This window comes from Dreissena polymorpha, chromosome 10, assembly GCF_020536995.1.
Source record: "Dreissena polymorpha isolate Duluth1 chromosome 10, UMN_Dpol_1.0, whole genome shotgun sequence".
Classification (NCBI taxonomy): Eukaryota; Metazoa; Mollusca; class Bivalvia; order Myida; family Dreissenidae; genus Dreissena; species Dreissena polymorpha.
Genome location: NC_068364.1, coordinates 16,248,882 through 16,271,996, shown reverse-complemented (window position 1 = coordinate 16,271,996; position 23,115 = coordinate 16,248,882). Strand labels below are relative to the sequence as shown.

Here is a 23,115-nt window from a genome sequence, read left to right as displayed (position 1 = left end):
AGTTTCGCTGAATGGGTCAAGTTCCCCACGGGAACTACTTCCCCGAACCCCCAATTTTTTTTCGTACCCAAAATGTTTCGTTCCCAAATTTTGTTCGTACCCAATTTTATTCGTACCCAGAATGTTCGTACCCATTTTTTTGTGCCCAAAATGTTCGTACCCACATACACAATTGTGGTGATTTAGATAAACTTGAACTGATGCTTTTATATCAATTCTCTTCAAAAGCATCGTCGCACCAGTTCTTTGATTTTTTCTGCTGCGAATGGTTATGTGAAATACATCAGACGTACTTTATTTAATTAGCGTGTGTACTTAATCAAATTTCGATTTTTACTACACGGCCATGCTTCACGGAACGTGGAACTATGTCACCGATTTCAGATGTGTTCAGTGATTTGTTATTATTATACCTTAAGATATCTGATCAAATTGCAAGAACAACTGTCTTTTATGCATTAAAGATTTGTGCAAATGTATTTCAATAACTTGAGATATTTGATAAAATAAAGTTCTTAACGGTGTGATTACATTCAGCCAGTGTGTTAACCCCCTGAAAACCCCGTTTATTATGCACCCTGTGTACAACATTGGCGAGTGTATGTTGGTATTATGCAGCGCTAATAAAATATTTGATATTTTAAAGAACGTATTTTAAAGAACGTATTAAAGTATGATTTATGTTCAATTTATATAACTTTTTAAAGCGGGTTTATACGATTTCGATGTCAACATTTTATTCTCGCAATATTTAACCAACATATGAATGTGAACAAGGGGTATTAAATAAGAATTAATTTTCAATGTTTACATACATTGTAGCACAATCAATGGAGTACTGTTCACTTCAGTAAAATTGTATAGCTTGTGAAATTCATAACCAGCAAGTTACGGCCGATACAAACATGTTGACTAGTATTTGTTGTAAAGCTAAATTGTGTATATATGTCGCGTGAATGAATCAGCACAAACCTGTGGGGATCTTTCAACAGCAAACATGTCTTTTTTATATAAAGGGTTTTTATACTATTCGAAAGAAAATTATTTGCAATTATATAAAACCTTTATATTTTAATTTATTTTCTGGTTCTATTTCTTATGAACGTGTACTTAAGTGTATTTTAGTTTTTTTTTTATCGTCTTTTCAATTGTATTGAAAACAACCCATTAGTCTTCACAACTAACATATAATTATGTTTATTGTCTAAACAGGTATTATTCTATTTAGAACTTTCAACACAATTTAAATTATTATTTGTATTACAAATATATAATAATAGGGATTTATTTATACATGACAGATCCAGTTCCCAAGGTTGTTGCTTCTTTACATAGTACACATGAACGTAATTATCATATTAGCAGCGTCCTTAGCTGCTCTATTTATAGCATGGTTGAAAAGCTTCCATTAACGCCGTTTTGTACTATGAGGTTCTAACATGACTTATTATAGCATGTATACAAGGCATAAGTAAACTAAAAGCGCACATGGAGGTCTATTTTTTATCCTAATAGAAAATATAATACAATTAATGACCAGTTTATTTTTTTGTTTTTTTAAAGCGTTCTTGAAGGTCGCCCTGGGCGCAGATGGGCCTCGTCTACCGAACGGTGATGATAGAACGTGCCGTTCTGACGCCGCAAATGGGATACGATGCGGCCTCGCTGGTGAGAGTCATTTGTTTTGTTTGTTTTGGAGTCTTGTCATCAAGGATTTCGTTAAAGCATTTTAAAACTGAGTATAATCTGAACATACAGACCATTCAGAGTCCCGTTTACACATCAGGAGGTATTGGATCAGATTAATGAGAATTACAACCCTGAATTGTTTGTTGATATGTAAATCGTAAAATGAAGTAAAATGTACATCCTTATACCTTATACGTCTCCTTATTAAATAACAAACACAACGCTTTAAATTGAAAATACAGCTTGTATTTTGGAATCTATGCGTACGACAAGAAGACACGTTTATAACGTATGACAATAAACAAATGTGAACATTTCACATTTTGATATAGATTTCATTACTCATTCATGAACTAAAGCTCATACACTTTACACGAAAAAAATATAAAACATACCATATTCCTGAATATAATTCTTTTCATTAGAAAACTTGTCAATATTAAATATTCAATAAAATATTAGGACAATTTACGTGTTATCTAGTTCGTATCGCAAAGCCGAATGGCTATTCCACGAGCATATTGACCCGTCAATACAATACACTGAGCGAACCCTACAGGAAACTTTCGTATGCAAAGGATAATCATTTCCTCTTCCTTCATTATATTCATTTGAGTCTCGTTTTGCGAAACCTCGGCTTAATGCATGTACGTAAAGTGTCGTCCGAGATAAGTATGTGCAGTTCACTAATGTTTTTTAGGGAAGAGACTTTATATTAATATGCGCGTTATATTAAGGTGATGTTCGCGTCAACGTATATCCTACTCTGATGTCATACCACAACGTGTTCATGCTCGAACACAATCGTCAAGCGCAGCGTCTGCGCCGAGATATTCCAAATGATGAGGAAGCGTTCCAGCAGACGAGAAAACTTTTGATCGGAATCATGCAAAAGATTGTTTACGACGAATTTCTCCCATCGTTCCTTTCACCGGAAGCGATGAAGAAGTATAAACTTTCCAGTTCGAATATGTACAAATACGACTCGAAACTGGATGCCACCATCGCAAACCCTTTTGGAATAGCGTATCGGTAGGTTCCGGTTATAGTTGCACCTAATTGACTACATGCATAACAGATATGTGCTGATTTTGGTAGTTTATCGATTTTAATACGCGATATAAAATAGTATAACAATTTTAAAATAGTATAGCACAAATAAGTTGGGCCGTATACTTTTTTCAGGTATTTATAACGATTTATAAATATTTTTACATGCTTATTCTCAATTGTACACCCATTCACTCATAACCTCTTAATTGTTCGTAAAAAATAATCTTTTCCAGACAAAAAGTATCAAAAGAAAACTGCAAAGTTGCGCCTTAATAACCAAAATATACCATACACAGAATTTGCCAGTCGGCCTGAATAACAATTAGCACACAACAATTGAGTACGCGAATAGTTTGCATAGTGTTTGATTTTCAATAACATACTTTCGCACCTGATATAGTAAGTATGTTCGCATGTTTATATTCTTTTGCAGCATGGGGCACTCATGGATCCCCACGTTAGTGTCAGTTTACACAAAGGACTTCAAATTGTTCTTTCAACAATTCTTGAACGAGACTTTCTTTGACCCGACCTTGACCTACATCGAGTCTGTGAACGGAGCTCCATCTGGGATGAAGGGACTTGCGTACGCGATGTCGGCCCTCGAGTCATCCGAAACAGATAGGTACATGGCTGTTCCTGTATGATTTTAAATGTCAGTAGATATGTGTGCAGTACAATATATAATATTTGCTGTTTTGCAACAACGCATAGCATATCTAAACTATATTGTATACATGTCCATATGTTACTGTAGGCTAAGATAACTAGACCCATATACGTTTTGTTTAAAATTATCGTTCCTTCATATAATCATTACATGTTAAGACATTTCATGTAAACAAAGAAACACTCTGCCATCTAAATAATAACTATTGAAATGAGACTAAGCAGCAGTCTGTATAGTACTACTGTTTTAATAGTCGTTTAATAGGGGAGAAATACTAATACTGCGAGAATGTCTTTACTGAACATCTTCATTTTAGAACCATCGAAGATGTCGCGCGCAACACGCTGTTTGTCAACCCCGTAGCCGATACTTCCTTCGATCTGGCATCCTTGAACATCCAGAGAGGTCGCGACCACGGACTCCCCTCCTACAACGAGTACCGGAAGTACTGTGGGCTGTCGGAAGTTACGTCATGGAGCACCTCAGCAGCGCTTGGAGGACTTGTTAATCATGACGCTGACGCAATTATAAAGCTCGAGGCGGCAGGATACAGGTACAGTACAATAATTATAGTCCCTGGTGATCTGAAATTCTCGAACATTGGTGTCGCGCATATTACAAAAGGCTACTATTGGAAGAAACCATACACACAGTATTAATTAACACGTATACATTCCACCTTTGCTATTTCATTTTTTTAGACCGGTGGAGTTGCGTCCTTTCCAAGTTATATAATTGTTTTGTCAATATGTGTAGGACATTTATATAAAAAATAAGCTTCTACTGTAATTTACTGTTATAAATACAATGTACATCAACGAGCATGTAAACAAGCGCACCTCGGTTTGTTGTCACATTGATGTTGACATATGGGGAGATTTTTTAAATATAAACAGTGGAATGTGGGGGCATTTTTGTTCTAATGATATTTATCCAGTTTTCCTATACGGCGATCTGTTCAGTTCTCCAAAAGACATAGACCTTTTCCCCGGGGCCCTGAGCGAGACGCCTGTCCCAGGTGGAGACCTTGGACCAACCATGGAGTGCATCATTGGAGACCAGTTCCACAGAGCAAAGTTCGGAGACAGATTCTTCTATCAGAATCGAGGGACAGGATTTAACGAAGGTATGCATATCTATGTTCGAAATGTATTAATAAGAGGCACTACAATTAAAAGATCGATGTAATCGTTAAAAGAGGAATTTGTTTAATCGACTATAACATTGAATTTTGTCCATGTTCATCCACGCTCATTGCCCTTATTTAACAATACATACATTAAAACTTTGTTTAAAAGCTATTTGGTACTTATTTATGTTTGGTCAAGCAAGATAACTATTATATCTTCATTCAATTGAAAGTACTTGTACCGATATATAGTATTATCTAACCGATCATTTAGATGTTTTAGCAAATATCTTTGAAATGGAAATATATATGCATATATAGGTGGTATAGTATTCGCGATTTCAAGAATAAGGCTAAAAAGAGTGGTGTTTCAATGCTAGTATACATAAATATTTTCTGGAATTCTAGCGCAACAGGCCGCCATTCAGAAGTACAGCCTGGCCTCCCTGCTTTGTAGAAACTACCAATTCGACAAGGTCCAGTTCCCGAACGTCTTCAGACTCGCGTAAGTTTGGCGTTACACATCGCCGTCCTATGGCGTTAAATTGCGTCTTCAATCGACGAAACACTTTGCCTTTGATAAAAATCTTGCTATTTAAGCCATCGTAAATTGTATAAAGTACAGCAGTTCAATTTAAATGTTAATTTGCTTTTATGGCAAAACAATTGACCTCTAAGAACGTCCACACGTTCGTTTTCAATAACGTTAATCATTCCCTTTGAATGGCGCAGCACAGTATCAATACAAGTCCTATGTTGACACAACCTCGTTTTCTCAACAGGGTACCAGTCAAAAAGCAATTACGCGTAATTGTACTCTGAATCGCCACCAAACTCCGTCTAATTCGTGTTTTGTTCGTATTTAAAAAAATCACTGACCCAATATGGGAACCAATGGTAGTTAACAAATAAATATAGGATTTTAAATGGTTGATTCTTGTTTTGGATAACGCAAATATATATATTTGTCATTCTTTAACACCAAATAAAACTCGCCGATACGCAACGTGCGTTATATTATAGGTCCACCTCTTGATTGTATTCTGTATACGCTGTCATCGCAATATAATCGAATTTCAGCGATCCACTTAAACGCTGCCATGACATCAAAGACCTCGATATTGGGCCCTTCCGTCCGTCGACCGGCGGCGGGGACGGCGGTAACGATGGACATGGTGACAGAGGCGGTGGACACGAGCACCATCCCCGACAAACCTTAAACGACATTATTGACGAGATCTTTGAACAACAAGAGTAGCGGCCGCGAAGGGGGTTTATTTCGTTAAAGAAAAATATACTATTAAAAAAAGAACACCCACACCCACAAGGTTTTTCTTTATTTGTTACTGATATTTTTAATAAAGTAAATGAAGTTTGTAACTAAACGTGTTAAGGAATCGATACGAGCTTAGCAAATCATATATATTAAAAGTATTTACGTGTAATCTTAAACCTCATTTTAGTGTAAGTAGTTGCACTTGTAATTACTGACGAAGTACATGTATACAATACTTCGTTCAATGACAACCAAACCAAATATCAATGAAACATACAAAACGCCTATTTTGTTTCTAATTTAAAGAGTATTCAATATAAGAAAGTAGGATTTTAGACATAGTTTTTAGAAACAATATACAATACGTAATTTTAATAAACGGTGTTTTGATGTATACATGCAGAAATACTATTTGACTGTTAGATATGTAAAGTATATAGAACAAAGTGAGTTACGCATGAAATAAATATTTTTGTATTCAATATAAATTTTTGTTTTAATGTAAGTTATTTTGTTCAGTTTTCGCGTTGCCCAAAATGTAAACTGATTCAACGGAATGCATTGAATACAACAATTGAGTCCCTAACAGATTTTGACTGAGTCCCGAGGGTTAGAACTCTTTATTAGAATAGTTTAGTTACGTGCTTCAGTAACTTTAAGGGGCATTTTCATGTTTTGGTAAATTGACAAAATAAAAAATATCGTTTCAAATTCGCAAATTTTCGTTGTACTTATGATATGTGTGAGGAAACAGTAATACTGAACATTTATCATGCTCTAAAATATCCATTATATGCATTTTTAACGTGATTAATTGATTCGACTTCACATATTCGGGGAATAGCCATACATCGTTAAAAACGTCAGTGTATTGGTACTGAGGTTTTGCATTATTACATTTTTTTCAATGTATTAATTACTATAATGCGTACCTGAAGGCATTTTATACATGCCATGTTGATATTATATCAACTGTCAGGACTTCGTTGTTCGTCCAACTTTATGTGACAATTTTTTCAATCTTTGATGGTTTTATTTCAATGATCACTTGCTTAGTTAGCTATTAATTCATGCCTGTTGGCGCTTCTACGCCAGCCCTTTTAAATCCATTCATTTGTTATGGTTTTCTTCTGTCTCACAAATGAACTTGGAGATTTTGAGAGCGAACATACAAATTCTCCACTTTTATGATATGTTTCGTTTTAAGAAAGTCTCTTCGAAGCAAATATCTGCACATTCTAATCTGGAACGACACTTTACGCACATACATTAAAGGGATCTTTTCACGCTTTGGTAAATTGACAAAATTGAAAAAAGTTGTTTCAGATTCGCAAATTTTCGTTTTAGTTATGATATTTGTGAGGAAACAGTAATACTGAACATTTACCATGGTCTAATATAGCCATTATATGCATCTTTTGACGATTTTAAAACCTAAAAATTATAAAGCGTTGCAACGCGAAACGATTGAATAATATGGAGAGTTCTGTTTTTGTCGTTAAATTTTGTGAAACTACGAAAATTGCTTATATAAGGTATAAAATACATCAAATACGTGTAATCGGCGGAATAGCTCAGTAGGCTAAAGCGTTTTTACTTCAGGACTCTGGCAGGACTCTAGGGGTCACTGGTTCGAAACCTGCTCCGAGCAATGTTCTTTTCCTTTTTTTAATTTTATTCTTGATTTTTTACTGGAGCTTTTACGATCCAATGTTTACATTTATCGATATAAAGCATTTAATGAATAAGTTTAAAAAAATGCCAAAATCTGTGAAAAGGCCCCTTTAAACCCCCTTTTCAAATAGCACAACTAAATTATAAATAAATTAAGTAAATTTAATAAATTTAAAGCTTAATACTACTACTACTCCTACTTGTCTTAATGCCGGGCTAAGCGTTTATTTGTCAGTCAGCGTTCTGCTGATATATGGCTGGCATGCATGTGCACCGACCCGGGATCGAACCCAGGACCTCTTGATTTTAACGCAAGCGCCTTATCCACTGAGCTCCGGAGGCACATCATATTAGCTACAATATGCTTCCGCACTAATTTCTTCTTTGCATACACATCTTATTTGCATACCTTTTACGAGAAGTCCAACTTTGATGGAGTGAGGATTTCAGTTTATTTTTTTTAAAGGGGCGCTTATGTGTAAATAACCGAATATTAAATTTGCGAACAATGGACTCTGGGTTTATGTGTGATAGTTCGTTATTTTATTTTATTGAGGTCCTTGTGCCGAATCGTCATTTTGTTAAACCACACGTGTATGTTTTTTCTCAGTATTTGTGTTGTACACGTGACATGTTTGACTGTTAAAACACTTTTAATTAAAAAATATCAATATTGCAAACAACGTGTGCATCATTAATGAGAAAGTTTTACAACAGTAATGCGCATGTCTCTAATATCAATTTATTTATCGGTAATCACCAATCGAAGTTGATACTATTCGACATCATTTGTAACACTTTTTAACGTAATACGATAACTGCTTACATAGCGTTTATGATTTATATGAATACCCCGAGTGATCTAATTATAGCTTTTATTGGAGCGAGCCCCAGATTCGAATCAAATTTCACATATTTCTTGGTCCAACCTTGCTGCATGCTGTTATACTTATGCAAGGCAATTTAAAACATAAATAGTCATATACACAAACCATTAAATGACATCTTAACAGGCATTTCTGTGAACTCTTCCCTTTCAAATAAACTAAAAATAACATTTCAAGTAATGAAAATCAGAGTACATTAAACATGATCTCACTCTTTTAAATTAGGCATCATAAAAGGTGCGATATTAATAATCAATACACATGTATAGTATCTAATAAATAATAGCACATTGTACAGTCCAAATCGAACGGAACAGTATGTTTTAAACAATACTTTGTTTTAGTCATTCCTAACCAGATCTTAGCAATATAATACAAAATCACATACTTCTTTTGACAAAATATGCCTCCCTTTAAGACTGAATTAATAAACAAGAGGGCCAAGATTGCCCTAGTTCGCTCACCTGAGACGAGTCGGTTCATTCAATCTTCACCAAACGTCAAACTTAACAAAGATATTGTCAAGACAAACATCCTAGTCAAGTGTCATCATTATTGAACCAAAACTCTGGCGTATGGAGTGTTTACGGGGTTTTTGTAAGATTTGAACTAGTGACCTATATTTCGACCCTGAATGAGAAACATCAAACTTTGCTTACCAAAATAAAAATTTTGACCAAGATTCATAAAATCTGAAACACATTTGTAACCTCTAGAGAGTTTACAAGGATTTTGTATAATATGATGAAAATTTTGACAATCTAAGGGCAATAATTATGACATGTATTAAGAAATTTTGCTCATTATTGAACTTGACTGAGATCTTGTTGCCATATAGCTTCTCAGCATCTTTAATGAAGGATGCCTAAGAAATGTGAATGCTCGAGTGTTTACAAACCAAATGTGGACGGACGGTGGACAAAGACCAATCCTAAAACCTCACCTGAGCAATAAAGTGAGCTAAAAACTGTTTTCATACTTGTCCGAAATATCAATAAAACCAATGTATTGACCAAGTTTCACGACGATTAGGCAAAGAATGTAACTCCTAGAGTGTTCACAATGTTTCTCTATAGTCATATAAGGAATTCTGCCCCAACCCCCCTGGCGGCCATGTTTTTTGACCGATCGGGACCATTTTCGAAATCATCTGAGATATAAATGAAAGTAATCTTTATACCAAGTTTCATGATGATTGTGCAAAAAATGTGACTTCCTGAGTGTTCACAAGCTTTTTTTCACTATATAAATATAAGAAAAATCCGACCTCTCCCTGGCAGCCAAGTTTTTCAACGGACCGGAACCATTTTCGAACTGAACTCACGTATCTAGGAAACAAGTGTTTTGACCACATTTCATGAAGATTGAACCGAAAATGTGACTTCTAGAGTGTTCAGATGTTTTCACTATATACATATAGTGAAAATTGCCCCGCCCCTTGGTGGCTATGTGTTTTCACGGATCTGGACTATTTTCAAACTCGAACGAGATAACAATAAAACCAATGTTTTGACCAAGTTTTATGATGAGTGGACACAAATTGTGACTTCTAGAGTATTTACAAGGTTTCTCTATAGCCAAATAAGGCAAACTGCCCCGCCCACTGGCGGCCATGTTTTTCAACGGACCGGAATCACTTTTGAACTTAACCTATTATTAAGACACACATTTTGACAAAGTTACATAAAGATTGGGCATGCAATGTGACTTCTACAGTGTTTACAAGGTTTTTCGTTTTTTTTTACCTAATGACCTTGTTTTTGACCCAGCATGACCCAGTTTCGAACTTGATCGAGGTATCATTGGGACAAATCTTCTGACCAAGTTTCATGAAGACCGCAAAGAAATGTTGCCTCTAGTGTGTTTACATCCAAATGTTGACGGACAGACTGACGACGGACGGACGAACGACGGACAAAAAACGATCCCAAAAAAGCTCGAGACATATGTCTCTTTTTTTGTCAGTTGAAAGTGCTGCCGAGAAAATGTTAACTATTAAAATTGTTACTACAACTATCAGAACTGCCATAACGATGAACAGTGAAGAATATAAAGTGGTTAAAATATACAATATAATAATCACATCAGTTATAATTCGCAAAAAATGCATGAGAATGGTGGAGGTGGCAAAATAAAAAAAATATATGTTTAAATTCAACATCATTCAACATCATTACATTATATAATACATCAATGTCGTTAGAAATAGATTCACTAAAAGGTATCAGTGTACATACATATAGGGATGGTATGAAATTTAATATCTTGTAGAAGAGCATCAGATTATGTTATGTCCTCCTATGTTTAAGGGTTTATTATATAGATTCGGCAATGATGATAAACGTGGTCACTCAACGACACAATCTGATTGCAACATTAGTTCGTTTTAGTCCTATATTGATAATACAAGTAAGTGCTACCGTAATTATTCCAAGTTTTCGGACACTAAAAAATACTTATTATCCGTGTCCGAAAATTTAGAGACACTCTAACAATTTGGCATTGACGATCGGATACGGTTATTAACTATGTATAGCGCTCATTTTATAATCGGCAATACTACGTGCTTGTAAAAAACTACGCCATACAGTATACATTTACAGCCCGCTGAGGCTAATCAGGGACGATACTTTCCGCCTATGCCGGATTTTTGTTAAGGAGAGATTTTCAGTAAACAAAACATTTCATACAATATGAAAGTGTCGACCCTAATTTGCCTGCGCGGACTTTACATGAGAACTGGTCAGGCCCGGTGTAAATGCACACATACTTCTTCCGGACTGTGATATTTTGTTTTACACATATACACATAATTACTTGTTGATACTGACTCAAGAAACAATGATAATCTATTAACAACGTGAACATGGACTTCGTATTAAAGTAGAAACTTTTAAATATTGCAAGAGTACTATCTCACGTCGCCAAAAACTGTTTCAATTATAAGTCACACGTTATATAGGCAATTTGATGTAATTACAAGTTTTACAGAATAACAATTGCTAGCGACGACATTGTTACACATCATATATATCGAAATATTATTGGAGAACTGTTGCCTGTGATTGCCTGTGTGAGGCTTTCCAAACATGCAAAACATTTTAGAAATCAATATACTTTTTAGAATGATATTCTTTCATTGAATAACTTGCTTTCGATCTGTTATTGATATTTCTGTATTCAACACAGTATTCAGTGTATCTAATTAAAGGTCTACAATTTTAAATGCATTTTGATACTACTTGTTGACTATGCAAAAAGACTCATTTGTGGGTAGGCGGTTTAATCTATACTAGTTTACGATGAAATGAGCAGCACATTCGAATACAAATGTTTTGTTGGATTGGTGTGCTCAAATCCGTACAATAGTCCGCATGTCTTCGTCACCCAAGTGAACTGTGAGGACAGACACCTTGGTTTCGGTTGACTCAGATAGATAGACTTGCAGTCGATGTTGCTCACAACATTAAAGACTGTACTAACAGGAGGATTTGACATATGTTTTAGCTATATACACTTATAATTGAAAATTATAACAGCGTTATCCGGACCGAACGCATGACTATAAAACACGTGCATGCAACCAAATCTTGTATTACAATGACTAGAATTGGATGGTCGACTATAACATAATTTATTTCAGCATTATCAGTAAGCATATTCTAACCAGGTGTTATAGGTTGGGGATATCCTTTTATCGCGAATTCCCAGAGTCTGAGGGGTTCATTTTGTGGTTCCGCCTGTATCCATAGATATCTGTAAGGACGCTTATAAAAATGACTCCAAGTGGCTGGGCTTGGTATAGATGGACCTATCATGCCCTCTACACTGTACGTCCAATGAGTCGGTCCCTTTTTTATTGTATATGATTTATCTTAAAGAGAAATGTGAGTTATACCAGTCAATTTAATTTATTACACGCAGTAATTCCAACAAAGTAACAAACCACTACTTAATTCCTGAATGCGAGTATCTTTATGCAAATTGTTACGTATTTCATTATCTTAAAAACACGTTATTTTACAACTGAATTGCTTTATCTTTGTAATAAAAATATATTTTGACAAGATACAAAATAATGGAGATGGTCTTGAAAGTGTTTATTTATTCTTGTTATTCATTTTTATTATTGTATGTTTTATCCTTACTGTCGTTAGGCTATCCGATCGTTATCCATTTTCAAACAGAGCATACTCAATGTTATGTTTCGAAAGTTGCTTATAACACCAAGCTTTCGGAAACACCGACATAAATCTAGGTAAAACATACAACGTTATTTAACCCAACGGTAAGGCTCTTTTTTATTATATTTTATTTATTGAATCGCTTCTATCGGTTGTATTAAGATTTCTGGTATTATGACCCTTTTTTGCATTGTTTTCTTGAACAATCCGTGATCAAATATATGTTGTATACATGGAAAATTCAAAAGTGGATATGGGTATACATGAAATTTTCAGTTGCAATTTTATTTATCGGTATTATATCACAACATTTTTTTAATTGAGATAGTGGTAACTTATCAATCAATTCAACTGATTCACCTGACTCATTCTACTGATTAAGTGTGAGATTAAACACATGATTTCATTTTAAAACAACAATTATATTAAGTGTCTGTTCATTTGCTAACAGGAGGTGAGATAAAGAATATTATTGTAATGTGGAGTCCCAAAGTCAGAAAATCGAGATCATGTTACCACGATACAAACTTCGTTAAAATGGCTTTAAAATGTCATATCGAGCTGAGTCAGAATACAGGTTTTCGATCTTTAATTGGCCGCGGTTTTTCCATTTTGCCGTGTTTGCCGTATTAACCACTGCGAAATATTAATTTGCGATGTTCATGCTGTAATGAGCTTACAACAAACTTATAATATAATCGTCTTAGTGTTGATTGATATCAATTAACATGGGTATCAGCCAGAAAACGACCGAATGTTTTCTTGTTTGCTTTTCCTAGTAGTGCCACTGGGAATCATTTTATAAGAGCAGCGGTATTTAAAAATACGTGTCATCGAAGAAAGACATTGGTGTTGAAATTGATAAATATATGTTATATATAAAACAAAAGAACCATGATGATTGGCAAAAGTATTTTCGGGCCCAATTACATACTATTTACAATTGCAGATTTTTACAATATTGACGACGTTTCGTTCTACCATCTACGCCGATTGTCGCAATATGTTATCAATTTGATACAAAATGTACAGAGTTTCGACCACTCCACTAAGGTTTAAACTACTCTGTAGATGACCACTCAACAATGTTTATACTATACACTACATTACAGATTCGGAAATTGTTTACATTATGTAGGAGAAGAAGTCTATGTAAACCATGAGACCTCCGAGGTATGGAACAACGGACAGGAAGGACAAATAAAGTGAACTGCGAACAGATGGCCAGAAATACAGCCGAACATAATTTCGAACATAAACACAGCACCGAAGTTAATTTATATGAAACAGTTAAATCATGTTTTACTAGATGTTAATGGGTGGTGCGGTGGTCGAGTGGTAACACTCTAGTCTACCAGAACAGAACAAATCTTTATTATGTTTCACAGGTCACATAATACAATGAACATGTATCGTGACAACAGGTGAGCATATATAAATTGTGTTTTTACACAGTTTCATGAAACATTAGGAAATCCGTCAGAGAAAAACTATAAGAAATTGGTGAGGGGGGAAGGTGATCTTTGGAGTTTTATCAGCTACTCGGCAGTTACAAGCGATTATAGAAGGATATCATTTAACAGTTAACGATAGTGAAGGTTATATAAAATATACAGGGAAAAACTAGACGTCCCACATTAGTGATAGTCTGGTGAAAATACTACAAGACTTTTTTGTTACAAAAAGGATTCAAAGGTTAGATTCAAAGTCAAGACGACTTTATGCTTAAAAAGAAAATTAAGATTAATAAACATACATTAAAATCAGTTATTTATCAGATATATTTCGTTATGGTCAGAAAAAAAAGAAAAAGAAAAATTGTAACACAAAATAATGACAGGACAACAACAGCAACAACAGCAACAAAAGTTCTCATTTATACATGCAACATAAATAAATAAAGAACTTACATAAAGGAACTACAAAAAGGAGATCCGTTGTTACACCATTTAAGATCTATGTATTAGAAGGCTATTACCTATCGATTATATTTAGTTGATGTCTAAAAACAAAAAAAATGACAAAAAGTGCAACATTTTTGACAAGGAAATATAATTTTCTTAGTTTGAGCGCAGCGAATTAGAGGAAAATTATTTTCCTATGCATAAGAAAGTCTCCTGTAGGGGTCGCTCAGAGTATTGTTTTGGCGGGCAAATATGCTCGTGGCTTTGCGATACGAACCAGAGAACACGTAAATTTTCTTAATATTTTATTGGATATAAAATATTGACAAGTTTTTCTCATGAAAATGATTATCTGCATGAATATATTTTTGTTGTTGTTTTAAACTATATGAGCGTTAATTCATGAATGAGTTATGAAATCTATATCAAAATGTGAATTGTTCACATTTGTTTATTGTCATATGTTATAAATGTGTCATCTGTTCGTACACATAGATACCAAAATACAAGCTGTATTTTCAATTTATATCGTTGTGTTTGTTGTTTATTTAGGAGACGTATAAGGTATAAGGAAATAAATACAGCTTACATCGATTCGGCAGTAAAACATAGAGAACGGTATACAGCCATCATGATAACACATTATTTATTGTCTACCCAGTAATGTATAAGCAAAGGTCTAATTTAAAGTTATTACATGAGGCTTGTGGTAGATTTACCAATAACTTTATTTACTGTAGAATTATATATTCATTTAAACCAGGCGTACACGACCATTCAAAAGGTCCCCGGTTCAATTCCCGGCCGGGGAACTGAAAATTTCAGAAATGCTAAAAGTGTTTCCCACCCAACTAGAGATGTACTGGTATGAAATCCAGGTAATTCTCGCGTGTATCGGTGCTATACACTGAGCACGTAAACAAACCAAGGGATCTTTTCGCAAAGAGCTAGGGTATCGCATCCGGATTCCTTGTATCCCAATACTGTCTCTTCTGATTGCTGTCTCTTCAGCAAGACCAAAGGACCCCATTGGAAATAAGTGCTTGCACTTTCATGGGTTATCCTTGATCGCAAGGTCAAAATAAATATAACTAAATACATACATACATACATACATACAAAAGTAAGTATTAAACAATGTGTGGTTAGTTTTAAATTTATCGTCTGCTTTTGAACTTGTCCTCCTATTAATGATGTGTGATTAAGATAAAGTGTGTTAAGGTTGTTTGTATCTTTATCAAAGAGTACCATATTTGATATTTCCCATTCGGTCTCTGTATAACGTGTTGTAAATATCTACTCTTGACACCGTGACTTCATTGACAAACTTAGCCTCTTAAATATGCACAGTTACTGGTAATTTTTATTAACCAATACTCACAGACGAAATAATAAACATCATTGTTGCATGTATCAAAATAGTGGTTTGTTTGAGAAACTCATTAAACACCTGACAACAGAAATATATGTGGCTATACTTGCATCTATCGAATAACCTTGCCAATACTTTTCTTTTGATCCGATAATATGTGCAGTGCCAGATAACCTGTTACACAAATGCATACTTGAAACGATACGACGGTAAATACAAATTATCATATCTCAAATCCACGTTAAAACTGTATTTATTGTTTTGTGACATTAGTTGAATTTAGATTTTATGATTAAGATAATATTATTTTTGCGTGTCAACCGTTAGGTATTGTATTTGGGATGTAGATTTTCTTCTTAACTATCATGCGAGTGTTAAATTAAATTAAGAATGTATTCGTTTATTGGCATCATCAGCCCCGATAGATGATTGGTTATACTTAGTGAAACAACTTACATACACATATTGTCATGCTTTAATGTTATAAAGAGGTTTTGAGTTTAACTATACTAAGTTGTTTTAAGATATACGTAAAACGTTCAGGAGGATGTATGAAGACGATTCAAAAGATGACACCAATTGTGATATACTTTCTGAAAATGATTCATACCCGGTATATGCAGATATTGTCAGTGGTAACATCATTTCCAAAACAGACTCAAACGAATATATACTTTACATTGCGAATCACTTGTTAAATGTATTCGAAGAAATATATATTATACAATATTATACAAAACATATTTAATTAGCTTCAGGGTTAAGTATGTTTCTGTCTCCGTATGAAAGTGATTAAGACAAAGGTATTATAGTGCATACCTACCAGTAGTAAAAATCGACGCTTCCTCAATGAGGAATAATCCTCTAAATCTGACTCCCATTCTGATGACGTAGATGCTGCCGTTGAACAAGTGGCTGTATCTCCATCTCCCGCAAGCTTTGACTCAAACCCGCGTGCTGTGTCCGTCTGGATCGCGGGCTTGTCAAGTGCCACATTTGAAACTGCGAACATAGACAACCGTTTGTACTATGCACGTAGGTTGATAAAATAATTCGCGGCTCCCGCGATTGATTATAAATCATAGTATATATGATACAACTGGTGTGTTATATGAAATTTAATACATATTATTTGAATACTAACATATTTACTTATTCCTGACAAATTTACACGGGAATGTCTATGTTCGCAGTTTCAAATGTGGCACTTGACAAGCCCGCGATCCAGACGGACACAGCACGCGGGTTTGAGTCAAAGCTTGCGGGGGATGGAGATACAGCCACTTGTTCAACGGCAGCATCTACGTCATCAGAATGGGAGTCAGATTTAGAGGATTATTACCCTATTTCAACCATATAAACAAGAAAGTAACTGGCGTTTATTTCATAGTAAGAATATAACTATGTCGACTTTACTCGCTGCGAAATTTCTTAGCGGCATGGCCTAATTCGGGCTCTACTATGAAAATGTGCGTGGAGTAAAGTCGAGATATAAAGCGAATTTTAATACGAAATAAACGCTTATCACATTTTGACTGATATGGCTGGAAAGTGAACGTCATTTGAAAAGACACAATAAATAAAGGATATAACACGGCGAAAAATAACTGTCTCGATATTGACGTCGCCATCTTGACTATCACGTATATATATATATATATATATATATATATATATATATATATATATATATATATATATATATATATATATATATATATATACATAATGAAAGAGGGTTGTATGTATGCTATATTTGTAAAGTTTTGTATGAAAAGCACACAACCATATAAACTTCATTAACAATTGTACCACTGTCTTCTCCTCGGAAGTGTTTTGCCTAATATCTTAAGAATTCCGATCATCGTTTTAACCTGTGTAATGCTTTGTGTATTATATAGGCAATTGCAAGAGACAGACTAACGATTCGTATTTAATCAAAGGTTTAACATTTATGCATGTCCCTCTTTAAGGTATTCTACAAAATGTTCTGACGCCTCGGAAGTTACAAGTTTGTTCAGTAAGTTATATCCCTCCGCGTTTTTTCCACACTCTTTTAAAACTATGGCAAGAAACCTCTCAAATGAGTTCTCCTGTTTTATGTGTCTATCATTGGTTCTATATTTTGGACATCGATAGCTCTCAGTAAACGTTAATATGACCGGTACGCTCCTCTGATTTGTAAGTTGGTAAATTTGCAAGATTTGTCACGCAAACGAATATCAGAAGTCTATTTTGGTCCGAGCAAACGTCTGGAATGTATGCATTTGAGTCATAGACATGTTGTACTCAAATGCCCCGCCGTCCCGGGGGAACTTAATTAATACAAAGATGTCACCCGTGTCATACACAATCAAAAGGTTTATAAATTGTGTATCTAAACTGTTTATGCAATGGTCGTTACATAATATGTTGTTAAAATGTTATGAGGGACAATTTTTTAACGTGCATAGAAAACTAAAAACTAAGCGTTAAGTAAGTAGACCAAATCGGGTCTTACAGTACGAAGTATAACAACGAAGGTCATTGATTCTTCGTACTGAGGCCGATATGTAGCGTGTGCATGCTTGTACGAATGCCGTAACCACGGCTTAATAACTTTACGTAACCCTTGGTTTTTAGTTTCCTATGCACTTTAAAAACTTGTCTCACATAACATTTTAACAGCATATTATGAAACGACCAACGTCACTGAGTTTACTCGTTCCCACAATTAAGTAACCTATTTCTACAATAGTACTACTCGTTGCCGTGACAAGTTGAGATCTAATATACTTATCGCTGCAGCCACAGCTACAGGAGTATTGATTACATAATGAAAACGTTGTAATTTGCATTGTTAATTAACAACTTAGTGTACTTCTGAAAATATAGTGAGCGGGCGTCTGAAAAGCTATACTCTAAGCAGGGACATGTGCGGGTTTACATGTTTACTGAATAATTACTGGACTTCTACTGGTCTCGTTTAAAACAAATGATCATGCTACGGCTCAAAAAGGTTGGTTAACTTTTTTCTCATTATAAAACCGCCCATATTCTTTTTTTACTTAAGGTAAATGTGTAGGCATATGTTTTACGTGAAATAAAAAGCCTAGTTTAGCGTCACGGCATGGAAATTTATGTGTCAACCAATGTGTGTCAAACAAGTATTTGTCATCTTTCTTTAAGCGATTTATCAAAAATGAAAAATTATACAAATTTCATGTATCATTAAAATGTATTGTAACTTCTTTCAAACGCGCCGATGTAAATGTGCATTTTATTAAACATCAAGTGTAAATGCATATTGTGCAAGGCACTTCTTGTGCATGTTTTCGTAAAAAGCAAACCGAAAAAAATGAGTGATAAATTAATGTTACTTTATCAGAATATAGAATATGCCCATGTTTTCGATTTGATAGCTTCCTTAGTCAGCACTGGGGACGGCAACGTCCTGTATGTATTTGCGAAAAATAGTAATGCAACCTTACACAGAACAATAAAAGCCTAAGAGATTTTTTAGTAAAGAGTTTATTTTTCGATCCGTCATATGTTCTTTAGTACTACATCGGATACCAAGTAAACACGAGACTTAACCCGTCTTTCAATATTTTTGTTAATCATTGCCATACATTGTCATTCTACTATGGTCGGCTTCAATGAGTTTACCAGTTATTATAATTTCTCGAATCGGCGAAGTTAGAGATTTACCAACGCCGACCGTATTAGTTGTGTTTGTTTTATACACTAAGAAACCAGAGGCAATATAGTGTCAGGTGATTTCATTTGTAATACTTTTCTTTTATGAGCACTCATTCAACACCTGAGCAAGGATGAACGTTTCCAGTCAGAGAATAAAATACAATATATATCAGTATTCATCAGCATCAGTAGTAGACCACTACAGTCAAAGAACATAAATATTATATGATGTATCCACAATTCAGATCTTACGGTGACATTGTCCTTTCATCTGTATCATGCCAGTGTTACACAAGTAATACAGAACATGTTCCTTTTTGCAGGCATAATTAACAATTCTGCACTAAGGTGTTTCATAGAAAGCAAATGCACATAAATTGTGTGCCATCTATGTGTATAAAAGTATTAAACATATCATATAATATAACCTGTAAACTGGTAGAGCGCAGATTTCGATGTACTATGAATTAAAAAAACTTCTGCCGGTGACGTTTGTTAATAAGCTAGCAGTAAATATCTCATAATATTTAATTCCCGTGTAAATTTGTCAGGAATAAGTAAATATGTTAGTATTCAAATAATATGTATTAAATTTCATATAACACACCAGTTGGATCATATATACTATGATTTATAATCAATCGCGGGAGCCACGAATTATTTTATAAACCTACGTGCATAGTACAAACGGTTGTCTATGTTCGCAGTTTCAAATGTGGCACTTGACAAGCCCGCGATCCAGACGGACACAGCACGCGGGTTTGAGTCAAAGCTTGCGGGGGATGGAGATACAGCCACTTGTTCAACGGCAGCATCTACGTCATCAGAATGGGAGTCAGATTTAGAGGATTATTCCTCATTGAGGAAGCGTCGATTTTTACTACTGGTAGGTATGCACTATAATACCTTTGTCTTAATCACTTTCATACGGAGACAGAAACATACTTAACCCTGCAGCTAATTAAATATGTTGTGTATAATATTGTATAAAGTATATTTCTTTGAATACATTTAACGCATTTAACAAGTGATTCGCAATGTAAAGTATATATTCGTTTAAGTCTGTTTTGTAATTGATGTTACCACTGACAATATCTGCATATACCGGGTATGAATCATTTTCAGAAAGTATATCACAATTGGTGTCATCTTTTGAATCGTCTTCATACATTCTCCTGAACGTTTTAAGTATATCTTAAAACAACTTAGTATTGTTCAACTCAAAACCTCGTTATAACATTAAAGCATGACAATATGTGTATGTATGTTGTTTCACTAAGTATAACCAATCATCTATCGGGGCTGATGATGCCAATAAAAGAATACATTCTTAATTTAATTTAACACTCGCATGATAGTTAAGAAGAAAATCCACATCCCAAATACAATACCTAACGGTTGACACGCAAATATAATATTATCTTAATCATTAAATCTAAATTCAAATAATGTCACAAAACAATAAATACAGTTTTAACGTCGATTTGAGATATGATAATTTGTAATTATCGTCGTATCGTTTCAAGTATGCATTTGTGTAACAGGTTATCTGGCACTGCACATATTATCGGATCAAAAGACGAAAAGTATTGGCAAGGTTATTCGATAGATGCAAGTATAGCCACATATATTTCTATTGTCAGGTGTTTAATGAGTTTCTCAAACAAACAACTATTTTGATACATGCAACACTGATGTTTATTATTTCGTCTGTGAGTATTGGTTAATAAAAATTACGAGTAAGTGTGCATATTTAAGAGGTTAAGTTTGTCAATGAAGTCACGGTGTCAAAAGTAGATATTTACAAGACTTTATACAGAGACAGAATGGGAAATATCAAATATGGCACTCTTTGATAAAGATACAAACAACCTTAACGCACTTTATCTTAATCACACATCATTAATAGAAGGACAAGTTCAAAAGCAGACGATAAATTTAAAACTAACCACACATTGTTTAATACTTACTTTTGTATGTATGTATGTATGTATGTATTTATTTTTATTAATTTTGACTTTGCGATCAAGGATAACCAATGAAAGTGCAAGCACTTATTTCCAATGGGGTCCTTTGGTCTTGCTGAAGAGACAGCAATCAGAAGAGACAGTATTGAGATACAAGGAATCCGGATGCGATACCCTAGCTCTTTGCGAAAAGATCCATTGGTTTGTTTACGTGCTCAGTGTATAGCACCGATACACGCGAGAATTAACTGGGTTTCATACCAGTACATCTCTAGTTGGGTGGGAAACACTTTTAGCATTTCTGAAATTTTCAGTTCCCCGGCCGGGAATTGAGCCGGGGACCTTTGGAATGGTCGTGTACGCCTGGTTTAAATGAATATATAATTCTACAGTAAAGAATGTTATTGGTAAATCTACAACATGCCTCATGTAATAACTTTAAATTAGACCTTTGCTTATACATTACTGGGTAGACAATAAATAATGTGTTATCATGATGGCTGTATACCGTTCTCTATGTTTTACTGCCGAATCGATGTAAGCTGTATTTATTTCCTTGTCAATAATGTTGCACTTTTTGTCAATTTTTTTGTTTTTAGACAACAATTAAATATAATCGATAGGTAATAGCCTTCTAATACATAGGTCTTAAATGGTGTAACAATAGATCTCCTTTTTGTAGTTCCTTTATGTAAGTTCTTTATTTATTTATGTTGCATGTCTAAATGAGAACTTTTGTTGCTGTTGTTGCTGTTGTTGCTGTTGTTGTCCTGTCATTATTTTGTGTTACAATTTTTATTTTTATTTTTTTCTGACCATTACGAACTATATCTGATAAATAACTGATTTTAATGTATGTTTATTAATCTTAATTATCTTTTTAAGCATAAAGTCGTCTTGTCTTTGAATCACAACTTTGAATCCTTTTTGTAACAAAAAAGTCTTGTAGTATTTTCACCAGACTATTACTAATGTGGGACGTCTAGTTTTTCCCTGTATATTTTATATAACCTTCACATTCGTTAACTGTAAAATGATATCCTTCTATAATCGCTTGTAACTGCCGAGTAGCTGATAAAACTCCAAAGACCACCTTCCCTCCTCACCAATTTCTTATAGTTTTTCTCTGACGGATTTCCTAATGTTTCATGAAACTGTGTAAAAACACAATTTATATATGTTCACCTGTTGTCACGATACATGTTCATTGTATTATGTGACCTGTGAAACATAATAAAGATTTGATCTGTTCTGGTACACTAGAGTGTTATCACTCAACCACCGCACCACCCATTAACATCTAGCAAACTTTGATTTAACTGTTTCATATTAATTAACTTCGGTGCTGTGTTTATGTTCAAAATTATGTTCGGCTGTGTTTCTGGCCATCTGTTCGCAGTTCACTTTATTTGTCCTTCCTGTCCGTTGTTCCATACCCCGGAGGTCTCATGGTTTACATAGAGTTCTGCTCCTACATAATGTAAACAATCTCCGAATCTGTAATGTAGTGTATAGTATAAACATTGTTGAGTGGTCATCTACAGAGTAGTTTAAACCTTAGTGGAGTGGTCAACACTCTGTACATTTTGTATCAAATTGATAACATATTGCGACAATCGGCGTCGATGG

At 34.5% G+C, this 23,115-nt stretch overlaps 1 protein-coding gene across 1 annotated transcript in view; it reads left to right on the top strand.

The window, feature by feature from the left end:
- LOC127848042 (lactoperoxidase-like) overlaps positions 1-5,944 on the top strand; it is a 28,531-nt gene extending 22,587 nt beyond the window's left edge. The window contains exons 9-15 of the mRNA XM_052380328.1: positions 1,564-1,668; positions 2,427-2,721; positions 3,176-3,367; positions 3,729-3,965; positions 4,375-4,538; positions 4,950-5,046; positions 5,622-5,944. Of these exons, the coding sequence (XP_052236288.1) occupies positions 1,564-1,668; positions 2,427-2,721; positions 3,176-3,367; positions 3,729-3,965; positions 4,375-4,538; positions 4,950-5,046; positions 5,622-5,799 (1,268 nt within the window). The 3' untranslated portion in view covers positions 5,800-5,944. The remainder of the gene's footprint in view (positions 1-1,563; positions 1,669-2,426; positions 2,722-3,175; positions 3,368-3,728; positions 3,966-4,374; positions 4,539-4,949; positions 5,047-5,621) is intronic.
- The last annotated feature ends 17,171 nt before the right edge of the window (positions 5,945-23,115 follow it).